The sequence below is a fragment of the Pleurodeles waltl genome, chromosome 5, assembly GCF_031143425.1.
Source record: "Pleurodeles waltl isolate 20211129_DDA chromosome 5, aPleWal1.hap1.20221129, whole genome shotgun sequence".
In the NCBI taxonomy this organism is placed as follows: domain Eukaryota; kingdom Metazoa; phylum Chordata; class Amphibia; order Caudata; family Salamandridae; genus Pleurodeles; species Pleurodeles waltl.
In genome coordinates this window covers 1341163741-1341181529 of record NC_090444.1, presented here as the reverse complement: position 1 = coordinate 1341181529, position 17789 = coordinate 1341163741, and the positions used below count along the sequence as shown (strand labels likewise).

Sequence of the window (17789 nt, the reverse complement as noted above, 5' to 3'; positions counted from 1 at the left end):
CCCACCACCTGAAAGACCTCCACTGGCTCCCCGTGGACAAGAGGATCACCTTCAAGCTCTTCACCCACGCTCACAAGGCACTCCACAACGCCGGACCAGCCTACCTGAACAACAAACTCAACTTCTACATCCCCCCCCCCGCAAACTCCGCTCCGCCAACCTCGCCCTCGCCATCGTTCCCCGCATCCAACGCAAGACCTCCGGCGGCAGATCCTTCTCCTATCTCGCCGCCAAGACCTGGAACGCCCTCCCGACTCCCCTGCGGCAGACCGAGGACCTTCTCACCTTCAGGAGACTCCTCAAGACCTGGCTCTTCGACCAGTAGCAGCAGTTTTCTGCTGCTAGTGTATATTCACGAAAAATTTATCATGAAGTCCTAAACATCACTCATACAATCTGAGCGTTCACATCTAAACACTAAACAAATTAATCACAAAATATAGGGATTTTATAACATTCAACAGAATGCAAGTCAAGGCCAATTATGTGAATGGGCGAAACAGATAAAAATTGTCGGAGTTGTAAGCTCCACTGCAAACAATATCTTACAAGCCCCATCATTACTATTATAAGTATGTGTTTGCCTTATGACACAAACGAACAAACTAAAATATGCAAAGTTGTTTAGCACCTTAACTATCAACTAAAGTGCCACAAAACGAAAAAATAGAAAGCAGGATAAAGGCATATTGCTAATGTAAAAAAATGTAAAACGTCAGGAACATTTCAGATAATGCTGAGAAGGAAAATGCATCCATGCCAGCTGACCCGAGGATGCCTGTCTGCGCGGTGAGCAATAAAGCGAACAAGCAAGAAGAGGATGTTGGAAAGTTAGGGATGGAAGACAGAGTTTGACACCGGTTCATCAGTAGAAACAGTAACTTCCAATTAGGTCTTGAATGATTAGTCATCCTGATCAACCACTCCCTATAATTGCATAACTACTGACATTTATAAATTGACAGCTTTTCTGACGTATCTGATACCTTTTAAGTTAGCAGGCATAGGTTAATAAGATTTCGTAAAATCCATACAAAATGTAAATGTAGCGCTTTTACGCCTTTCCAAGACCACTTACCAAGATATAAAAGATTCGAATAATTTCCTATTAATATATCAGCTCTCAGGATACTGCCCTCAAGGTCAACAGTCACAAACTCTGACTCAAGATCCTAAAATGAAGCAAGTAAAATAGTATTTGTTAGTTGTTAGCAAATGTTGCACAATTTCAGTACAGTTTACAGCTCCAAACACTGCCAAGGCAATTTATGATATTACATGCAGTTTAGTCTGCATCTTAATTGTAGCTCTCCCATACACTCGAGTTAATTAACGTTACTCCTAAATCCCACTCTACTCTTTAAATAAATGTAAAGTTTCATTTGGAGTTAGATGCGTGCAAAAGTAACATTTCATGGCAGAGAGAGACCACCATATTAGTTCAACCTACACATAGTTCTGATAAATATAACCGCACGCCCACAGTCTTCAGTTACCTCCATGATTTTTCTGTGCTATTGTTTACTTGTGGTCTAGGTCGTCTTATAGTTATTTGCTGTTTTAGTGCTAACATTTAACAGACCTGCTAATGCAAGGGAAGAGTCAACACTCATGAGTACAGCACACATTAATAACTAAACTCACTGCAGTATCATTCAAAACACACTGACTGTCCAATAAGAAAGAAGTCTTTGTTGCCTAGCCCTTAATTTTAAGGAATGATTACTTAACCCGTAACTGCAGGGCATTGAGCCCTTTTTTGGGTATTTCACGCTTAAGGCTGCATAATTTGTTTCCATGCCTTGCTAGGGATAGTAAGTGCTATATAAGGAAAAGTTTACTTACCCAGTAGACATTTGTTCATGGCATGCAGTGCTGTAGATTCACATGCTTTGCATAAGTCCGCCATCTAGTGTTGCAAGTTGTTTTTGTTCAAAAAATCTTGTCGCTTTGAGCCACGAAAAAGAGTGACTTCTCTTCATGGTGACACTGCACATGGGCAACGAGTCCTTTCTTAGATTGTTTTTCCACAGGCGGATGAGGTAAGGAGTATACAGATATATATATATATATATATATATACACTTATAGATACACAAATTGATATTATATAAAAAAGGGATGTTTATGCAGTGAATATACATATGTACAATCTTTATAAAATAATTCTAAGTCATGACAACAGGCCCCCTGGTAAGGTGGGAGGGTGCATGTGAATCTACAGCACTACTTGCCACGAACAGATGCCTACTGGTAAGTAACATTTTACATTCAATGGCATGTGTGGATGTAGAGACACATGCTTTGCATAGACTGTAAAGCAGTCCCCTCCAGGCAAGCAGTGAATAGCCTGTAGAAGTTGGAGTAGTGTGAAAAAGTGTTCTGAGCACTGCCTGACTAACATTTGATTGTTGGCGAGCTAATACATCTACACAATAGTGCTTAGTGAATGTGTTTGGTGTAGACCAAGTAGCAGCTTTACAAATATCTGCTATTGGAATGTTTCCTAAAAAAGCCATAGAAGCACCTTTTTTTCCTGGTAGAATGTGCTCTAGGAGCTGTAGGTAATTGTCTTTTAGGTTTAAGGTAATACATTTGGCTACACTTAACTATCCATCTAGCTAACCCTTTTTTAAAAAAATTGGATTACCTTTGTGAGGCATTGAAAATGCTACAAAAAGCTTTTCAGATTTTCCAAGACTTTTAGTCCTGTCAATTTAATACGTAAGAGCTCTTTTAACATCTAGGGTGTGCAGAGCTCTTTCAACAACTGAGTCTGGTTGTGGGAAACAAACAGGTAACTCAACTGATTGGTTAATAGGAAATAGTGATACTACTTTTGGAAGAAATGTAGGGTCTGTCCTAAGGACTACTCTATCTTTATGTAATTGAAAGGAGGGTTTTTCTAAAGTGAAAGCATGTATTTCACTTACAGGTCTTACTGAAGTGATAGCCATTAAAAAGGCAACTTTCCATTAAACAAATTGCAATGAGCAAGAGTGCATGGGCTCAAAAGGTAGACCCATGAGTGTAGTAAGGACAAGAGTAAGATTCCATACCAGAGCTGAAGGGACACTTGGTGGTATAACCCTTTTAAGACTTTTCATAAAAGCTCTTTTACAGGGATTCTAAACAAATAAATATGCTGTCTGTTTTGAAGGTAAGCAGCTATAGCTGCTAAATGAAGTCTAATAGATGAATATGCCAAATTTGCCTTTTGTAAATGTAGCAGGTAACAAGCAATGTCTTGTACTGATGCTTTAAGTGGGTCAATGTATTTAGGTTGACAGTAGCAGACAAAACGTTTCCATTTTGCAGACTGTCTAGTTGTAGGTTTACGTGCCTCTCTAAGAATGTCCATACATTTCGAGGGGAGTTGTAAATACCCAAACTCTATGACTTCAGGAGCCATATCGCAAGATTGAGTGTTTTGGGGTCTGGATGTCTGATTTGACCTCTGTTTGAGTCAGAAGGTCTGGTCTGTTGGGAATTTTCTGGTGGGGCACCACAGACTGGTTCAACAGTGTTGTGTACCAAGGCTGACATGCCCATGTGGGAGCTACAAGGAACACTGTGAGTGATGTTTGTCTCAGTTTGTGAACCAGAAACGGAATAAGTGGGAGAGACGGAAAAGTGATCAATTCATCCATAGAACATTGCCCTTGGACGGAGGGTGTGGAAATCTTGATGCAAAGTTTTGGCATTTTGAGTTTTCTGCTGTGGCGAAGAGGTCTATTTCTGGTGTTCCCCATAGGAGAAAGTATTGGTGAAGTTCCCATTCGTGGACTTGGTACTGCATCCTGCTTCAGAGGTATGAAACTGATTGTGCATTCCTGGGTGATATTCGGCCAGTAGTTGAATGTGATTGTGAATTACCCATTTCCAAATTGACTGAGCAAGAAGGGACAATTGAGACAAGTATTCCCACCCACCACCCTCGTTTCTACAGATGATACATGGCTGTCATGTTGTCTGTATGGATTAGAACCACTTTGTGAGAGAGTTGCAGGAAAAATGCTCTGAACACTAGAAAGACTGCTAGTAACTCCAATTAGCTGATGTGATAAGTTTGCTGAATGGGATCCCACCTGCCTTGTATTGTAAGGTTGTTGAGGTGAGCTCCCCAACCTATCTGTGATGAATCTCTAGTGAGAATGATCTGAGACACAGGGTCTTGAAAGGGCCACCCCTTGGATAGGTTGATGGGATTCCACCATTGCAAAGAGAGGTGAGTCTGGGGGTCCACCAACAGTAGATCCTGTAGATGACACTGACTGAGACCACTGATGAGATAGACACTGCTATAAGGGATGCATGTGTAATCTGGCATGAGGAACTATGGCATTGCATGAAGCCATCATCCCAAATAACCGTATCACTAGTCTCACTGTGTAAGTATGGTTCTCCTGTAATTGAAACAGAAGAGTTTGAAAGGCTTGAATGTGAGCTGGATTTGAATATGCTAACCCTGAGTGAGTATTGAGAATTGCTCTTAGACAAGATTGTATTTGTAAGGGTTGGAGATGAGATTTGAGAAAAATAATGACTGTAAATTCCAGAGGGTGTAGAAGGTTTACTGTGTACTGAGTATGCTTCTGACATTGTTGGATGGTATTGGCTTTGATGAGCAAATCATCCAAGTATGGGAAGACATGACTATGTTGTCTTCTGAGAAATGCAACCATTACCGCTAAACATTTTCTGAATACCCTGGGAGCAGTTTATTACCCCGATGGGTTGAACCTTGAATTGATAATGTTTTCATGCAATGACAAATCTTAGGTATTTGCGATGTGCTGGGTGTATGGGGATGTGAAAAGAAGCATCTTTGAGATCTAATACTGTCATGTAATCTCCTTGTTGTAATAGGGGAAGAACATGTTGCAGAGTGACCATATGAAAATGCTCTGAAAGGATGTATAGGTTGAGAAATCTGAGGTCCAAAATTGATCTTAATGACCTGTCTTTCTTTGGTATAAGGACATATTGGGAATATACTCCTAACCCTTGTTGAGTCAGAGGAACTGGTTCTATAATACCTTTGAGAAGAATGGATTGTACCTCCTCTTTCAAGAGAATGAGATGATCATTTGAAAATTTGTGAACACGAGGGGGAATATTTGGTGTAGTGGAAATGAGTTCTAGACAATAACCATGTTGGGTAATTGATAGAACCCATTGATATGTGGTGATATTGGAACTGGGGATAGAAAGTTGCTAGTCTTCCTCCTACTGGAGAGGTGTGTGCTAGAGGTATTTGTAAGCAGTCATTGTCTTGTATTTGTGGCAGCACTTCTAGAGGTGGACGCCATACCTCTGCCTCTATTATCTGCGCCCCTGTAAGAGCCTCTGAAGGAACCTCTGTTTTAAAAATGTGTTCCTTGTTTGGTTTGGGAGGTGGATGGCTCGGTAGACAATGACTTAAACCTCCCCTAAATTGTGGCCTACCCCTTCTTGGTGTAGTTAGTAAGGCCCTTCTAGCTTTAGCTGTTTCTGAATCTTTTTTCAGTTTGTCGATGATGGTATCAACCTCTGGGTCAAACTAGGGTTCTTTAAAAAAAAAGGCATGCTGAGATCTGCCTGTTGTATTTCTGGCTTGAAGCCTGAGCAGTTCAGCCAAGCATGCCTTCTTATAACAATGGTGTTTACACCACGTGCTGCTGTATTCACTGCATCAATGGCACATCTAATTGAATTGTTTGAGATGACCTGCCCTTCTGAGACTATCTCCCGACCCCTTTTTTGATGTTCCCGTGGAAGGTACTGGAGCAGTTCCTCACTCTAGTGCCAGTGGGCCCTATCATACCTTGCCAAGCGTGCCTGAGAATTTGAAATTTTCCAATAATCAGCAGCCCTTTTATCTGCTGCATCCATTGTTTTGCTCTCCTTATCAGGAGGAGGAGCATCTCCTGTGAACTAACTATTAGCATGCTTTCGTGCTGCACTCACTACTACAGAATCAGGAGGTAGTTGTGATTTAACAAATACTAGCTCTGAGGGTGCTTTTTGTCAGCCCTTAGTGTAATAACCCTTGCCCTAACAGGTTCTTTGAAAATCTCTGTGGCATGTCTAAACATACTTGACAGCATTGGTAGGAAAAGACTCTCTTTATGAGTGTTGGGTAATGTATAAAAAAGGAAATCCTCTTCAACAGAGTTCTGTGCATATGTACATTATGGTATGCTTCTGCCCTTGCAATACCTGATTCAATGCTGTTGCATCCTCAGGGGGTGAAGGCCTTGCTGGATATAAATCTGGGTCAATAGGGAGTATGAGATCTGGCTCATAAAAATCCCATGGATCTACATCCTATGGAATATCACCTAAATCATCTCTATGAGGTGATGATGACCTGTGTGGGGAAAACTGTGGCTGCATGAAAGATGTAGGAGATTGTGGTGGTGGAGGATTAGGAGGAAGTACAGAAGAGTAAGGTGGAGAAGGCTGGGGTTGATCTGGAGCCTTGTCTTTATCCTTGGAAACTTTTTTAGGGGGGGAGCAGTGTCCAATGTTTCATGAAAGGTAAGGCTCCTTTTAATTATAACAGGGGGAGAAGTAATTATATTTTCCCCATTCCCTTTTGTATATGGATCTGACAGGCATACATTACTTCTAAAATTGGCTGAACTGTTGAAGTCCCTTCCGAAGAAATAGTGGAGTCTTTGAAAGCCATTGTCCTCAAGTCCGAAGTTTTTGGAACTGAAGCCGTTTGTTGAACTGATGGTGTCGGCTCCGAAGCTGATGTTGAAGGATTCTTTTTCAGAGCAGAAGTGGTCTTGGCAATTTTCAGTGCTGAGCCGGGGGAGGGGGGCTCCTAAATGTAATTTTCAGATCCTCCCAAGGCCCGAAGGCAGTGGTGGACCGATGACTTAGAAGTATTTTTTCAAAGTCTTTATATGTGAAGATGGGGCTGGTGTACTCACGCATTGTGCTGCTAGATTCAACTGGCTCTCGATGTCAGCATCGACGTCCGACTCTGAGTCTTGGATCGAGAGGGCTGCCTCATGTCTGATTTCCTCTTATGCATGTTCTACTCCGAGGATGTCTGGAGTGTCTCCTGGTGTCTTTGACGCCATCTCTAACCAACACGATCTTCAGTCCCAGAGTCTTTTTACATCGAAAAGACCTACAAGCCTTGCAGTTTTCCTCTTTATGTTCCGGGGACAAGCACAATTTACACACCAAGTGTTGATCTGTGTGTGGGAAATTGGAGTGGCATCGATGACAGAACCTAAACGGCGTTCGTTCCATTAGACCTGCATAATTCAACAGCACTTGAAGGAGTGGTCCAAGAAGGGCATGGACGCCCCTATGGAAGCTGAACCGACCCCGACGCTGAGAATTAGATCGATTAGTGTAAGTTTGAAAATACACGATCGAATTACTATACTGTCGCCCAAAGAAAGACGGAAAGGAAAGTTCGGAAGAGACTGAGCCAAGATATACCAGAGCAAGAGAAAACACGTCTGAACCAGACAGCGGAGAAAAAATAATCTAACAAAGGACTCAATGCCCATGCGCAGTATTACCAAGACGTGGAGTCACTCGATCTTGTGACTTGGCAAGATTCTTCAAACAAAAACAACCTGCAACACTCCCAGCCCAACACTAGATGGCGGACCTATGCAAAGCATGTGTATCTACAGTCACACATGCCATCGAACATACAATTACAATTACGTAACGTATTGTCGCCAAATTTGTGACCTTTTATTCAAATATGTTGGGGATTCTAAACCTGGCACCCAGGTTTTGTGAATTCCCAAGGAGGGCACTGGGAAAATAGGAAAAAATATAGCTAAATTATGAGGTTTTTGGGGAAAATAGTCAAAAGTGCTCAGGACAAAAGAGTCTGTTTTTTCCCCTAAAAATGGCATCAACAAACGTTTTGCTGGTCAAAAGTCATCATCTTCCCAGCTTTCAGGAACATGGAGAGCGGAATAAAATAAAAAAATTGTACTATAATTTTTTAATTTTTCAAAGAGAAGGCCCATTTTTCCTATTTTTGGTGCTCTAACCCTAACTTCTTCCAGTTTGTGGTGACAACCAGTGTGAAACCCATGGGTGATCCAGGAAAGCTATACATTTCAGAAAAGTAGGCAAAGTTCTGAATTCCGCAAGGTCAACTGAAGCCTTTGCGAGGGGTCTCGAACTGACCTCAGTTTGATCTGTTAATATTGCAGGCACAGGATTTTTATAGCCACAAGTATGGTAATGCTGGGTGGTAGGATTTGTGTGGATTCCTGCTGATTCCTGAAGTTTTCATCACAGAAATGTAAGGAAACTGTGTGATTTCAGGAATAATTTGAGGTTGCAAGGCACACTACAGTGGGATCCCCCGGTTGTCTAGTTTTCAAAAATATCCTTGGTTGGTAGCTTTCCATGGGTGGCAGTCGAGCACGGCCCAAATCCCGAAGCTACCCCTATCACTGATCTCTCCACCTAGCGCTTTCAGGGCTCTTGGTCCACCCACACAAGTGAGGTACCACTGTTATCAGGAGACTTGGAGGAAGGCTATGTTGTAGGAAATCTGTAGCTCCCCACAGATTCTAGAAGATTTCCTCACAGACATGTGAGGAAAGTTTGTGTTTTTAGTCAAAGTCTGCGGGCATTGTGCGTAAGAAAATGTTGTGAGATTCACAAGAAGCACACCACCCTGGACTCAACCAGGTATCTAGTTTTGAGAACTGTCTGGGTCTGGTAGGCTTTCCCAGGTGGCAGTCTACCCAAGCTTAAAAAGTGCAGCCATTCAGTATTGTAGGTGGGACGATATTGAGAATTAGCCACGCTCTGCTGGACCCTATGTAAAAACAACACCCGAAGGAATCAAATGTCCTTCCGCTTGCCAGTGGGATTTAATTTTTCAGTCCGCAGGGGAGCAGAGACTGTTGAGGCTTTAGGGGTGAGGGTAGGGCTGATGTTAGGATGGGCTAGACCCACTGCATTATTTTATTTAAAAATATTCCTGTCATACTGGGGGCTTTCTGTCCCCACAGGGCAAACTGGGACAAACCTCCTGTCTGCCCCTGGGAGAGGAGCAAAAGACTGGTTTGTCCTTTTTGGGGTGGAGGCTTTGCCAATGCCAGAGTGCAACACCTGCACCACTTTCTATTGACCCGAAGGCAAAAACCTGGATGTCAGCTGTTGGTTTTCTCCACAACTGGGACAAACCTACTATCTATCCCCAGGGGGGCAGAAAGACATTATTGCCCCTTCTGAACGAGGCCTGGGTAGGCTGCCTGCCCCTTTTTTCGTTTTGTTGCCATTTTGAATTCCCTGGTGTGTAGTGGTCTTTCTGACCCCTTCAGGGCAAAACTGAAGGCAAACCCCTGTCGGGTACTTTGGGGAGTTTGGGGGGGGAGGGGGGTATTTGGTAGAAAAACTGGTTTGTCTCATTTATGGTGGAGTTGTGGCCAATGCCAAGCTTTATGCCCCAAACCCCGGCCCCTCTGCAGGCCAGACAAGGGTTTTGCCTTCAATTGGCCCCTGAGAGGGGCAGAAAGTTCAATACCCACCAGGGAACTCAAAACATGTAACAAGATAAGCATTGGCAAAGCCAATAGGTCTCAGCAATGCTAGAGCTATTGGCATTGTCATACAAGTTACTTACCTTTGGTAACGAAATATCTGGTAGAGACAATTATGCATTGGCTCAAAGGGGGTACACATCAAATAAGTAAGTACAAGATTAAGGTCCCACTGAGGCATGATAAATACAGTGGGAGGAAATACGTGGGTGAGCCCTTTTAAGAACTTACTCACAATAGGAGATTTAAAGAGTGAGGGCTGATCAGTTAGCCTAAGAAAGGCGGAAATGGCAGATAAGTACCCTTTAAGGATGCCCAAAGCAGAGCCCCCCCTGGGCCAAAGAAAGAAACAAACAGAAGAACCTCTGACAGAGGGGCTGAAAGGGGTTTAACAGTTTTGTTGGTACACCATGCCACAAATTTATTCCAACAACAGGCGTATACAGTTTTAGTCGATGGACGCCTGGCTGCCAAGATAACATTGCAGACTTCGGGTGGAAGGGCAAAAGCAGTCAACTGTTGCCGCTCAATCTCCACGCATGAAGGCGGAGGTTGGACAGGTTCGGGTGTAGAACCGTCCCCTGTTGCTGTGACAGAAGATCTGCCCGAAGAGGCAGTCTGAGTGGAGGATCGATGGGCATGCTCAATAGCTCTGGATTCCACACTCTTTGAGCCCAGTCCGGAGCCACCAAGATGACTTGGGCCTGGTCGTTCTTGGTTTTCTTGAGACCTCTGGGAAGAAGAGGGTTAGGTGGGAAGCATAAAGGAGGCCTGAATTCCACTTGAGATAAAAAGCGTCTCTGAGCGAGTGCCGCCTTGGAAACGCCAACGCACAAAACAGCTGACATTGTGCATTATCTGTGGAGGTGAACAGATCTAACCAAGGCTCTCCCCACTGCTGAAAGAGACCTTGTGCCACCTCTGGATGGAGATGCCATTTGTGATCGGCTGTGCATCGACGGCTGAGTTCGTCTGCCCTGGCGTTGAGGGAACCCGCCAGATGTTGAATCATCAGGGTAATGCCCTGATGTTCCAGCCATGTCCAGAGACGTAGTGCCTCCTGACAAAGGGTCCAGGACCCTACTCCGTCCTGTTTGTTGGAGTACCACATGGCAGTATTATTGTCCGTGAACACCTGCACCACTTTTGAGAGAGGGAAGGAATGTTTTCAACGCAAGCCTGATCACCTGGAGCTCCAGCAGATTTATATGGTGCCCCGATTCCGCCAGAGACCAGAGGCCTCTGATCTCTGCCTCTCCCATGTGGCCGCCCCAACCCAGAAGTGACGCATCTGTCACTAAAGAGAGATCTGGTTGGGGAAGGGAGAGGGATCTGCCGTGGACCCAATTCGGATTTGAAAGCCACCACTGCAGCTCTTTCGCAGTTCCCTCCGAGATCTGGACCATATTGGAAAGATTCCCCGGATGCTGCACCCACTGGAACTTCAGGTCCCACTGCAGAGCCCGCATATGCCATCTGGCATGTGTCACAAGCAAGATGCAGGAGGCCATGAGGCCCAGCAGCCTCAGAGTCAGTCTCACTGCAACCCAAGGCCGAGGCTGAAAGATTAGAATCATAGCCTGAATGTCAAGGACTCGCTTTTCGGGAGGGTAAGCCCGAAACTGCACTATGTCCAGAACTGCTCCGATGAAAGGGAGCGTATGAGAGGGTGAGGTGTGACATCGGCACGTTTATAGTGAACCCCAGCGTGTGCAGGAGGTTCGCCGTAGTCTGAAGGTGGGAGACGACTGTCTGGGGCATGTTCGCCTTCAACAGCCAGTCATCGATGTAGGGGAAGACTGAGACCCCTAACCTGCGCAGATGAGCTGCAACCACCGCCATCACTTTCGTGAACACCCGAGGGTCACTGGTAAGGCGGAAGGGGAGCACGGTAAACTGAAAGTGTTTGTGACCTACCACGAATCGTAGGTAACGTCTGTGGGCAGGCAGGATGTGGAAATAAGCGTCTTGCAAGTCCAACGCTACAATCCAGTCTCCTGGGTGTAGGGCAGACAGAACCTGAGCCAGGGTGAGCATTTTGAATTTCTCCTTCTTGAGGAAGTAGTTCAGGTCCCGAAGGTCTAGGATAGGACGTAAGCCCTTGTCCTTCTTTGGTATCAGAAAGTAGCACGAATAACAACCACGACCTACTTCTGGCACAGGGACCTTTTCTATAGCTCCCTTTGCCAAGAGAGCTGCGACTTCCTGGCAGAGAAGCGCCAAATGATCCTCCGCAAGATGATGGTAGGATGGTGGCATGTGTGGTGGAGCAGATTCGAAAGGGAGGGAGTAGCTCTTCCGAAAGATCTGCAAAACCCACCCATCCGCGGTGATATGTTCCCAGTGGGGCAGGTGATGGCAGGAGTGAGGGGACGGATTAGGAGGGTTTGGAGGCTGCAGTGGGGCAGAGGTGGACTGGACAGACCTCTGGTTCTCTGTCCCATGGCCACGTGGGATTCCGCGTCCTCGGCCACGCATAGGCTGGCCAGTGGAGGACACGTCAGGGCGCCCCTTCTGTGTCCACGAAAGGGACGAAAAGCAGACTGTGGTGGGCGAGTGGCCGAGGAAAGACCAAGGGACCAAGCCGTAACCCGGGAATGCTTGAATCTCTCCAAGGCCGAGTCCGCTTTGTCTCCGAAGAGACGGGTGCCATCAAAGGGCATGTCCATAAGTGACTGTTGGACATCCCCTGAGAAACCAGAAGTGTGTAACCAGGAGTGGCGCCGTAAGGCCACTGTCGTTGCAACCGATCTGCCCAGAGAGTCGGTCGTATCCAGCCCACAACGGATTGTGATCTTTGCCGCGTCTCTCCCATTGTTCACTGCCTGGGAGACGATAGCACGGGCCTCTTCCGCTATCTGTGGCAGGACTTGCGCAACCGTATCCCACAGGGAGTAGGTACAACAGACCAACAGGCATGCAGTGTTCACAGACCGCAGCGCTAGACTGGAGGAAGAAAACAACTTCTTGCCAAACTATTCCAGCCTTTTGGATCCCCTATCTGTGGGTGCGGAAGGGAACGCGCCTGAGGAAGAGGAAGTCTGGATAACAAAACTCTCAGGCGTGGGCTCTTGGCACAGGAATTTTGGGTCGTTCGGTGCAGGTCGATGGCGGCGAGCCATAGTCCTGTTCACAGGAGCCCCTGTGTTGGGTTTGGACCATGTACCCAAAAGGACATCGGTGAGGGCCTCAATGAATGGTAAAAAAGGGGTTCTGAAGTAGAAGCCCCAGGCTGAAGCAGCTCCGTCAGGAGATTAGACCTGACTTCTACAGTAGGTAGCTCAAGGCTGAGGACCTCAGCTGCCCTACTAATCACCACACCATAATTTGCTCCCTCCGCCGTAGCCACAGTAGGAGGAGACAGCATGCCAGCATCAGGAGAAGTATCCAGACCACTGGCTTCACCCAACTCCTGTGCCCAGTCCATAGCAGGGTCATCCTGGTATTCATAAGGGTCCAGGGACCCCTCCAATTCCTCCCCATATTCGTACCCATAGGAAAAAGGGTCCGAATCTGACCTGGGGCGAATAGGCCCCACCGAAGCCGAAATCGGCCGCCGCTCCGACTCCGAGTCATCGGGGATAAGAATTGGGTTGATATCAATAGTGGGCACTACCGACGTCAGGAGCGTCGATAATTGACCCGGCACCGGGAAGGTCTCGAAGGTGAGACCGGCACCAGTGCGGATCGTAGTACGGATCCAGAGGTGACCTAGGTGGCGAAGCTGCCGGCACGGAACCCGAAGGCCCCTCAGCCGAACCCCTTGGGCCTGAAAGCACCGTATCGGGGTCGGCCCGCCCAAAGATGAGGCGCATGGCCTCCTAAAACTCTTTCAGTTGGGTGGGGGTCACTCCGGCTCCGAGAAACTTGGGGAAGCGTAGAGTCGACCCAGACGCAGGCTGCGAGGACAGAGGCCTAGTGCGTGGACGCTCGTCCCGCGTCACGTCGGCCAAACGACGGGGTGAAGTCGGAGAGCGATGGGACTTCTTCGACTTCTTCTTCTTCTTACCTTGTCCTGAGGATTTCGAGTGGTGATGACTCCGCAACCGATCTCAAGACCTTCCTCTCGAGTGAGACCGGGACCTATGCGGACTCGAGTGCCAGGCCGCCATTAGCTTTAGAGACCGCTCCCTCAAAGCCTTCGGGTTCATGGCCCGATGCTCGGAGCACGACTTTGGGTCGAGGTCGCGCTCAAGGCACCACAGACAAACGGAATGAAGATCCGTCACCGACATATTCCGATGGCAGTCCTCAAAAGGCTTGAACCCGGTATTCGGGGACATCTCAACGCACCAAAGTCGTACACAAAAAACTTTGACAAAACAGTTGAATTCGGCCAAAAAATAGCCTAGGGTAGCTCTTCTCCAGATCAGTGAGTGGCACAGAAAGAAAAGAACTGACGTCACTGAGCGAGGGCGGCGTCTATGTACTACTCGTGACGTCATCACTGCGAACTATGATGCCTACCACGCCTGCAGAGTCGACCGACACCACCTACCGACGCTCAAGGGTACTGCTCGAAGAAAAAATCTCCAGATCCAGTCTGACGCCTGGGGGAAAATTCTAATGTAAGGAATCTGCAATTAGAAGTCTCTATCAGATAATACCATTTATCTGTGTTGAACAGTATCACAGCTACTGTTCAGCATGGCTGAAACTCATGGAAAAAAGATCTCTGACGCAGTCAGTGCTGGCCACGTCATAGCACTACTATTTCATAGCACTACTTTTTATCTTGAGAGTATCTGTGAAGGACAGAACAACTACCTCTGCATAAACTGCTAACTCACAAATAAGTCTAGAGTGAAACACAGATAGCTCGAGCAACTGGATGGCCATGAATGCCAAACAATTTGCTAATGTACATTTGATGAAAAAACTGGAAAAAAACGTTTATGAAATAGTGCATTTTTGAGGTACATGAGAAGTCATTCAACCTGCCACATCTCTAGTTTACTATTGTGAAATCAAGCACGGATCCCATTGGGAAATAACATCTTCGCTCTCTAACGTTAGCAAACTTGGGGACTAAAAATTGCCTCTTTTTAACTCTATAAGAAACTAAACAGGAGTTGCTAAAGGACGTGGTTACATTAGATGTGTATGTGTGCCGACGTGTTAGAAGGAGGTGGATGTGCGAGAAGGAGGTGGCAGAGGAGTGGCTGTTTCACTGCTGCCTAGCGGCTGCAGCGGACTCATAGCTGAGGGTCTGAAGCAACGACGGGTTTGGTACCACAGCCTGCCAGGAATCTTCCCTGTGCACCGGCCTGCCGGAGTTTTGCCACCGTAAAGGGGCTTCTTTGACATCGAGCAGCTTTGTGGCGAGTCTACTTGACACTCGGTGCCGCGGCCCAGGTGCTCCGCCAGTGCCGAGCCAGCCTGGTTCCCACTGCTGGACCGTTGAGGGGTCGCTACAAAGCAGGCAGGCTGCTCGTGGCCACTGCGGCCGCCATTGAATCTTCTCTCCCTAATACTGCAGTACTACTTGCCCTTCCTCATCAGAGCATGCAGCTCTTCATTGATACGGATGTCCTCTGTGTCGTTAGCTGGGGGCTACTTGGTGTGTTTTGCATGGCCTGATGACCTGGAAACCAGTTCCCTTCCGTTTCTATAGAATCTCCATCTATTCCGGTGGCTTCACCTAATCTGCCTTCTGACCTCCTCTGACTGAAAGTGCTATTTTTAGCACATCACAGCTGATCCGTCTTGGACTACAAAGCGGGTCACTGTGACAGTTTGCCATTGGACAGGGACAGGGTTGTGTATAACGCTGGACATAATTTATGTGTCCTTGTGTGTGTACCAATGCTGTTTGTAGTGTTCGCATCTTGCTATGTATGCATCTGGGTAATGTAAATGTGTGTCTGTGGTGTAAGATGATAGTCTGTGTACCTCTTTTTTGTGCAGACGTTAAGTTTTGTAGCCCCTTTATGTGCTTCTGTTGTGTGTAGTGAGGGTTTGCACCTTTCTTGTGTATCTATAGAATGTGTATGTGCCTGTGTTTGTATGCTCCCAAGTCTCTGTTCTGTGTACTTCTACCTTGTGTTCACTGTGTGTCATTGTGCTGCCCTTAAGTGTATTGTGAATGTTATACATAATACATGTTAAAGTGTCTGAGGTGTGAGCCCATGCATAAAGTGCTGCAGGGGGGTCTGCACTGCTTGTAGTTTGCATGTCTGTGCTGGTTATATGCTTCGTTTGTCTCATGTACATACGGCTGTAATGTGTGTTCAGTGCCAATCTTGAGTGTTTCCCTTTCTCGTCTCTTCGGGCTGTCTACGACATGGGTCACTGTTCATGAGGGCTGCACATCATGATTTTTCTGTATAAAGAACCCTGGTCGGAGGATCTCTTTGCAGAGCAGCTGATTGGCAGCTATTTCAGGATCAACTACATCAATGTGGCAGAAGGACAGTGAAGACAATTTAAGGAATGTGTTCCTTCTCTACAGTTAAACTCAATACTGAGCAAAGGCACGTGTTTTCAAGCCTCAAGTTAATGAATTTCTACTAGCAAATTTTTGTACTGGATGATCCCTTCTAATGTGCTCCGCAGGAAAAGTTAAATGTGCATTATGAAAAAATTGAGATATATTTATGTGCACACATTTTCTGAATTACCGTCAGATTTTGGAATTTTACCAATTCGGCGCAGAGTGTTTCACCAAATACGAATGTCCTCTGCTTGCTCTTTCCTGGTGAATGGCCATGTCAAAACATCAGAAAGGGAGCGGGAATGGCTCGAGCCACGAAAGAGTTGCAGCAGTGGTCTCTATCAACATAGATAGGCTATTTGAGTCGCTCAAAATAGGTGCAGTTGTACAGTGGCTGCCTAGACTGCTTCTCCCCCGTACATGATGGTAAATGTAGTCACCTTTTCTGTCCCAGGGGTAAATGTTGCATTTTAAAAATATTCACTCATTCACCAACACATACCATAAAGCTTCACTCTCAGGCATAGCAAGTATTTTATGAGCATAGAACAGTCATTGCACAAACAGCAGCAGTGCAAACTCAACTAGCATCTACCAGGTGCTACCAGGCTCCGATCAAGAGTCTGAAAACGTCTTGCAGACAGAATAGGTACAAGCCCTGCAGTAACAGTGCACATCTCGTACGCACATACATTTAGTATTATCCATTTGGTTTTTTCAAGCACGCATACCCTGGATTTCTACTTTGCTCCTTGTCAGCGCTGCGCACGGCGAAGTGCTGGATCACGTCAGTTGATCTATTTGAAATCACACAGCCATAAATGAAATAAAAGGCAAACAGAAAGCGAAAAGCCGAACACGATCTAGGGCAGGGGTGGAGAGAGGGAGGAAAGATTAGAAACAGATGGAGGCAGAGGAGTGAAAGGGAAAAGCAGCAACGCGAACAAGAGAGACGGCCTGCAAACACAATCACGCCTATGGAGTGTTTGAAGGCAAATAAAATATAACTAAAAACAAATGAGAGCAATGGACGGAGACAAGTACTTGGTCTGTGATATGAGAGGGCCAAACACAAGAAGAGGACATGGCGCCCGCAAGCCATGAAAAATGGCAACAAATCAAAAGAGAGTGATGCTGAAGTTTGCCAATGGTAAGCTATGGGTGTGCCCACTGATTGAAAACAATATTTCTTGAAGAGACAGCGCATGGGCTATCTATCTGAAACCTCAAAAAAAAAAAAAAAGAGGATGCGGCCTACCCAAGCACTGAGCCATACCTCAATTGTGTCTTTCTGCACCCCTGGGGCAGATAGGAGGTTTGTCTCAATTGGGGAGGTTGCCCCAAACTTGCCCTCCGTGTGGCTTGGATGGGAGGTAGAAAGTCCACCTGACACCAGGGATTTTGCCTGTGGGGCAATAGAAAGCAGTGCACATGTTACACTGTTACATTGGCCATACCCCCACCCTAAATGGAACAAACCAGAGTAACACCTGCACCGCATTATTTTGTCCCAAAGGCAAACCTCCTGTTGTCAGGTGGAATTCCAACCACCCCATACTTGGAGCAACCTCCTCAATAAGTAATCACTTACACCAAGGGGTCATAATGACACCATTGTCCCTTTTGGGTCAGAGGTATGGATCGATGGTACCTCCGTGCCCCTGACCCCGCCGACTGCCGCCTGGACTGAAGTTCGAGGCCCTCCACTACTGCAGGCACCAGCCGGCGCCTCATCCCTGGTGCCTAGTGGTAGGCATATCTTTCTGTTTTAAAAGTATTTTTCCGTGTATTTTCATTTTGTTTAAAAAAGCATTTTTTGCTGTCTGCAT

At 46.2% G+C, this 17789-nt stretch overlaps 1 protein-coding gene across 2 annotated transcripts in view; it reads right to left on the bottom strand.

The window, feature by feature from the left end:
- CYB5R4 (cytochrome b5 reductase 4) overlaps positions 1–17789 on the bottom strand; it is a 1010997-nt gene that overhangs the window by 451280 nt on the left and 541928 nt on the right. For both annotated transcript variants that reach the window (XM_069235594.1, XM_069235593.1), the window contains exon 8: positions 1079–1172. In XM_069235594.1, coding sequence (XP_069091695.1) covers positions 1079–1172 — 94 coding nt within the window. The remainder of the gene's footprint in view (positions 1–1078; positions 1173–17789) is intronic.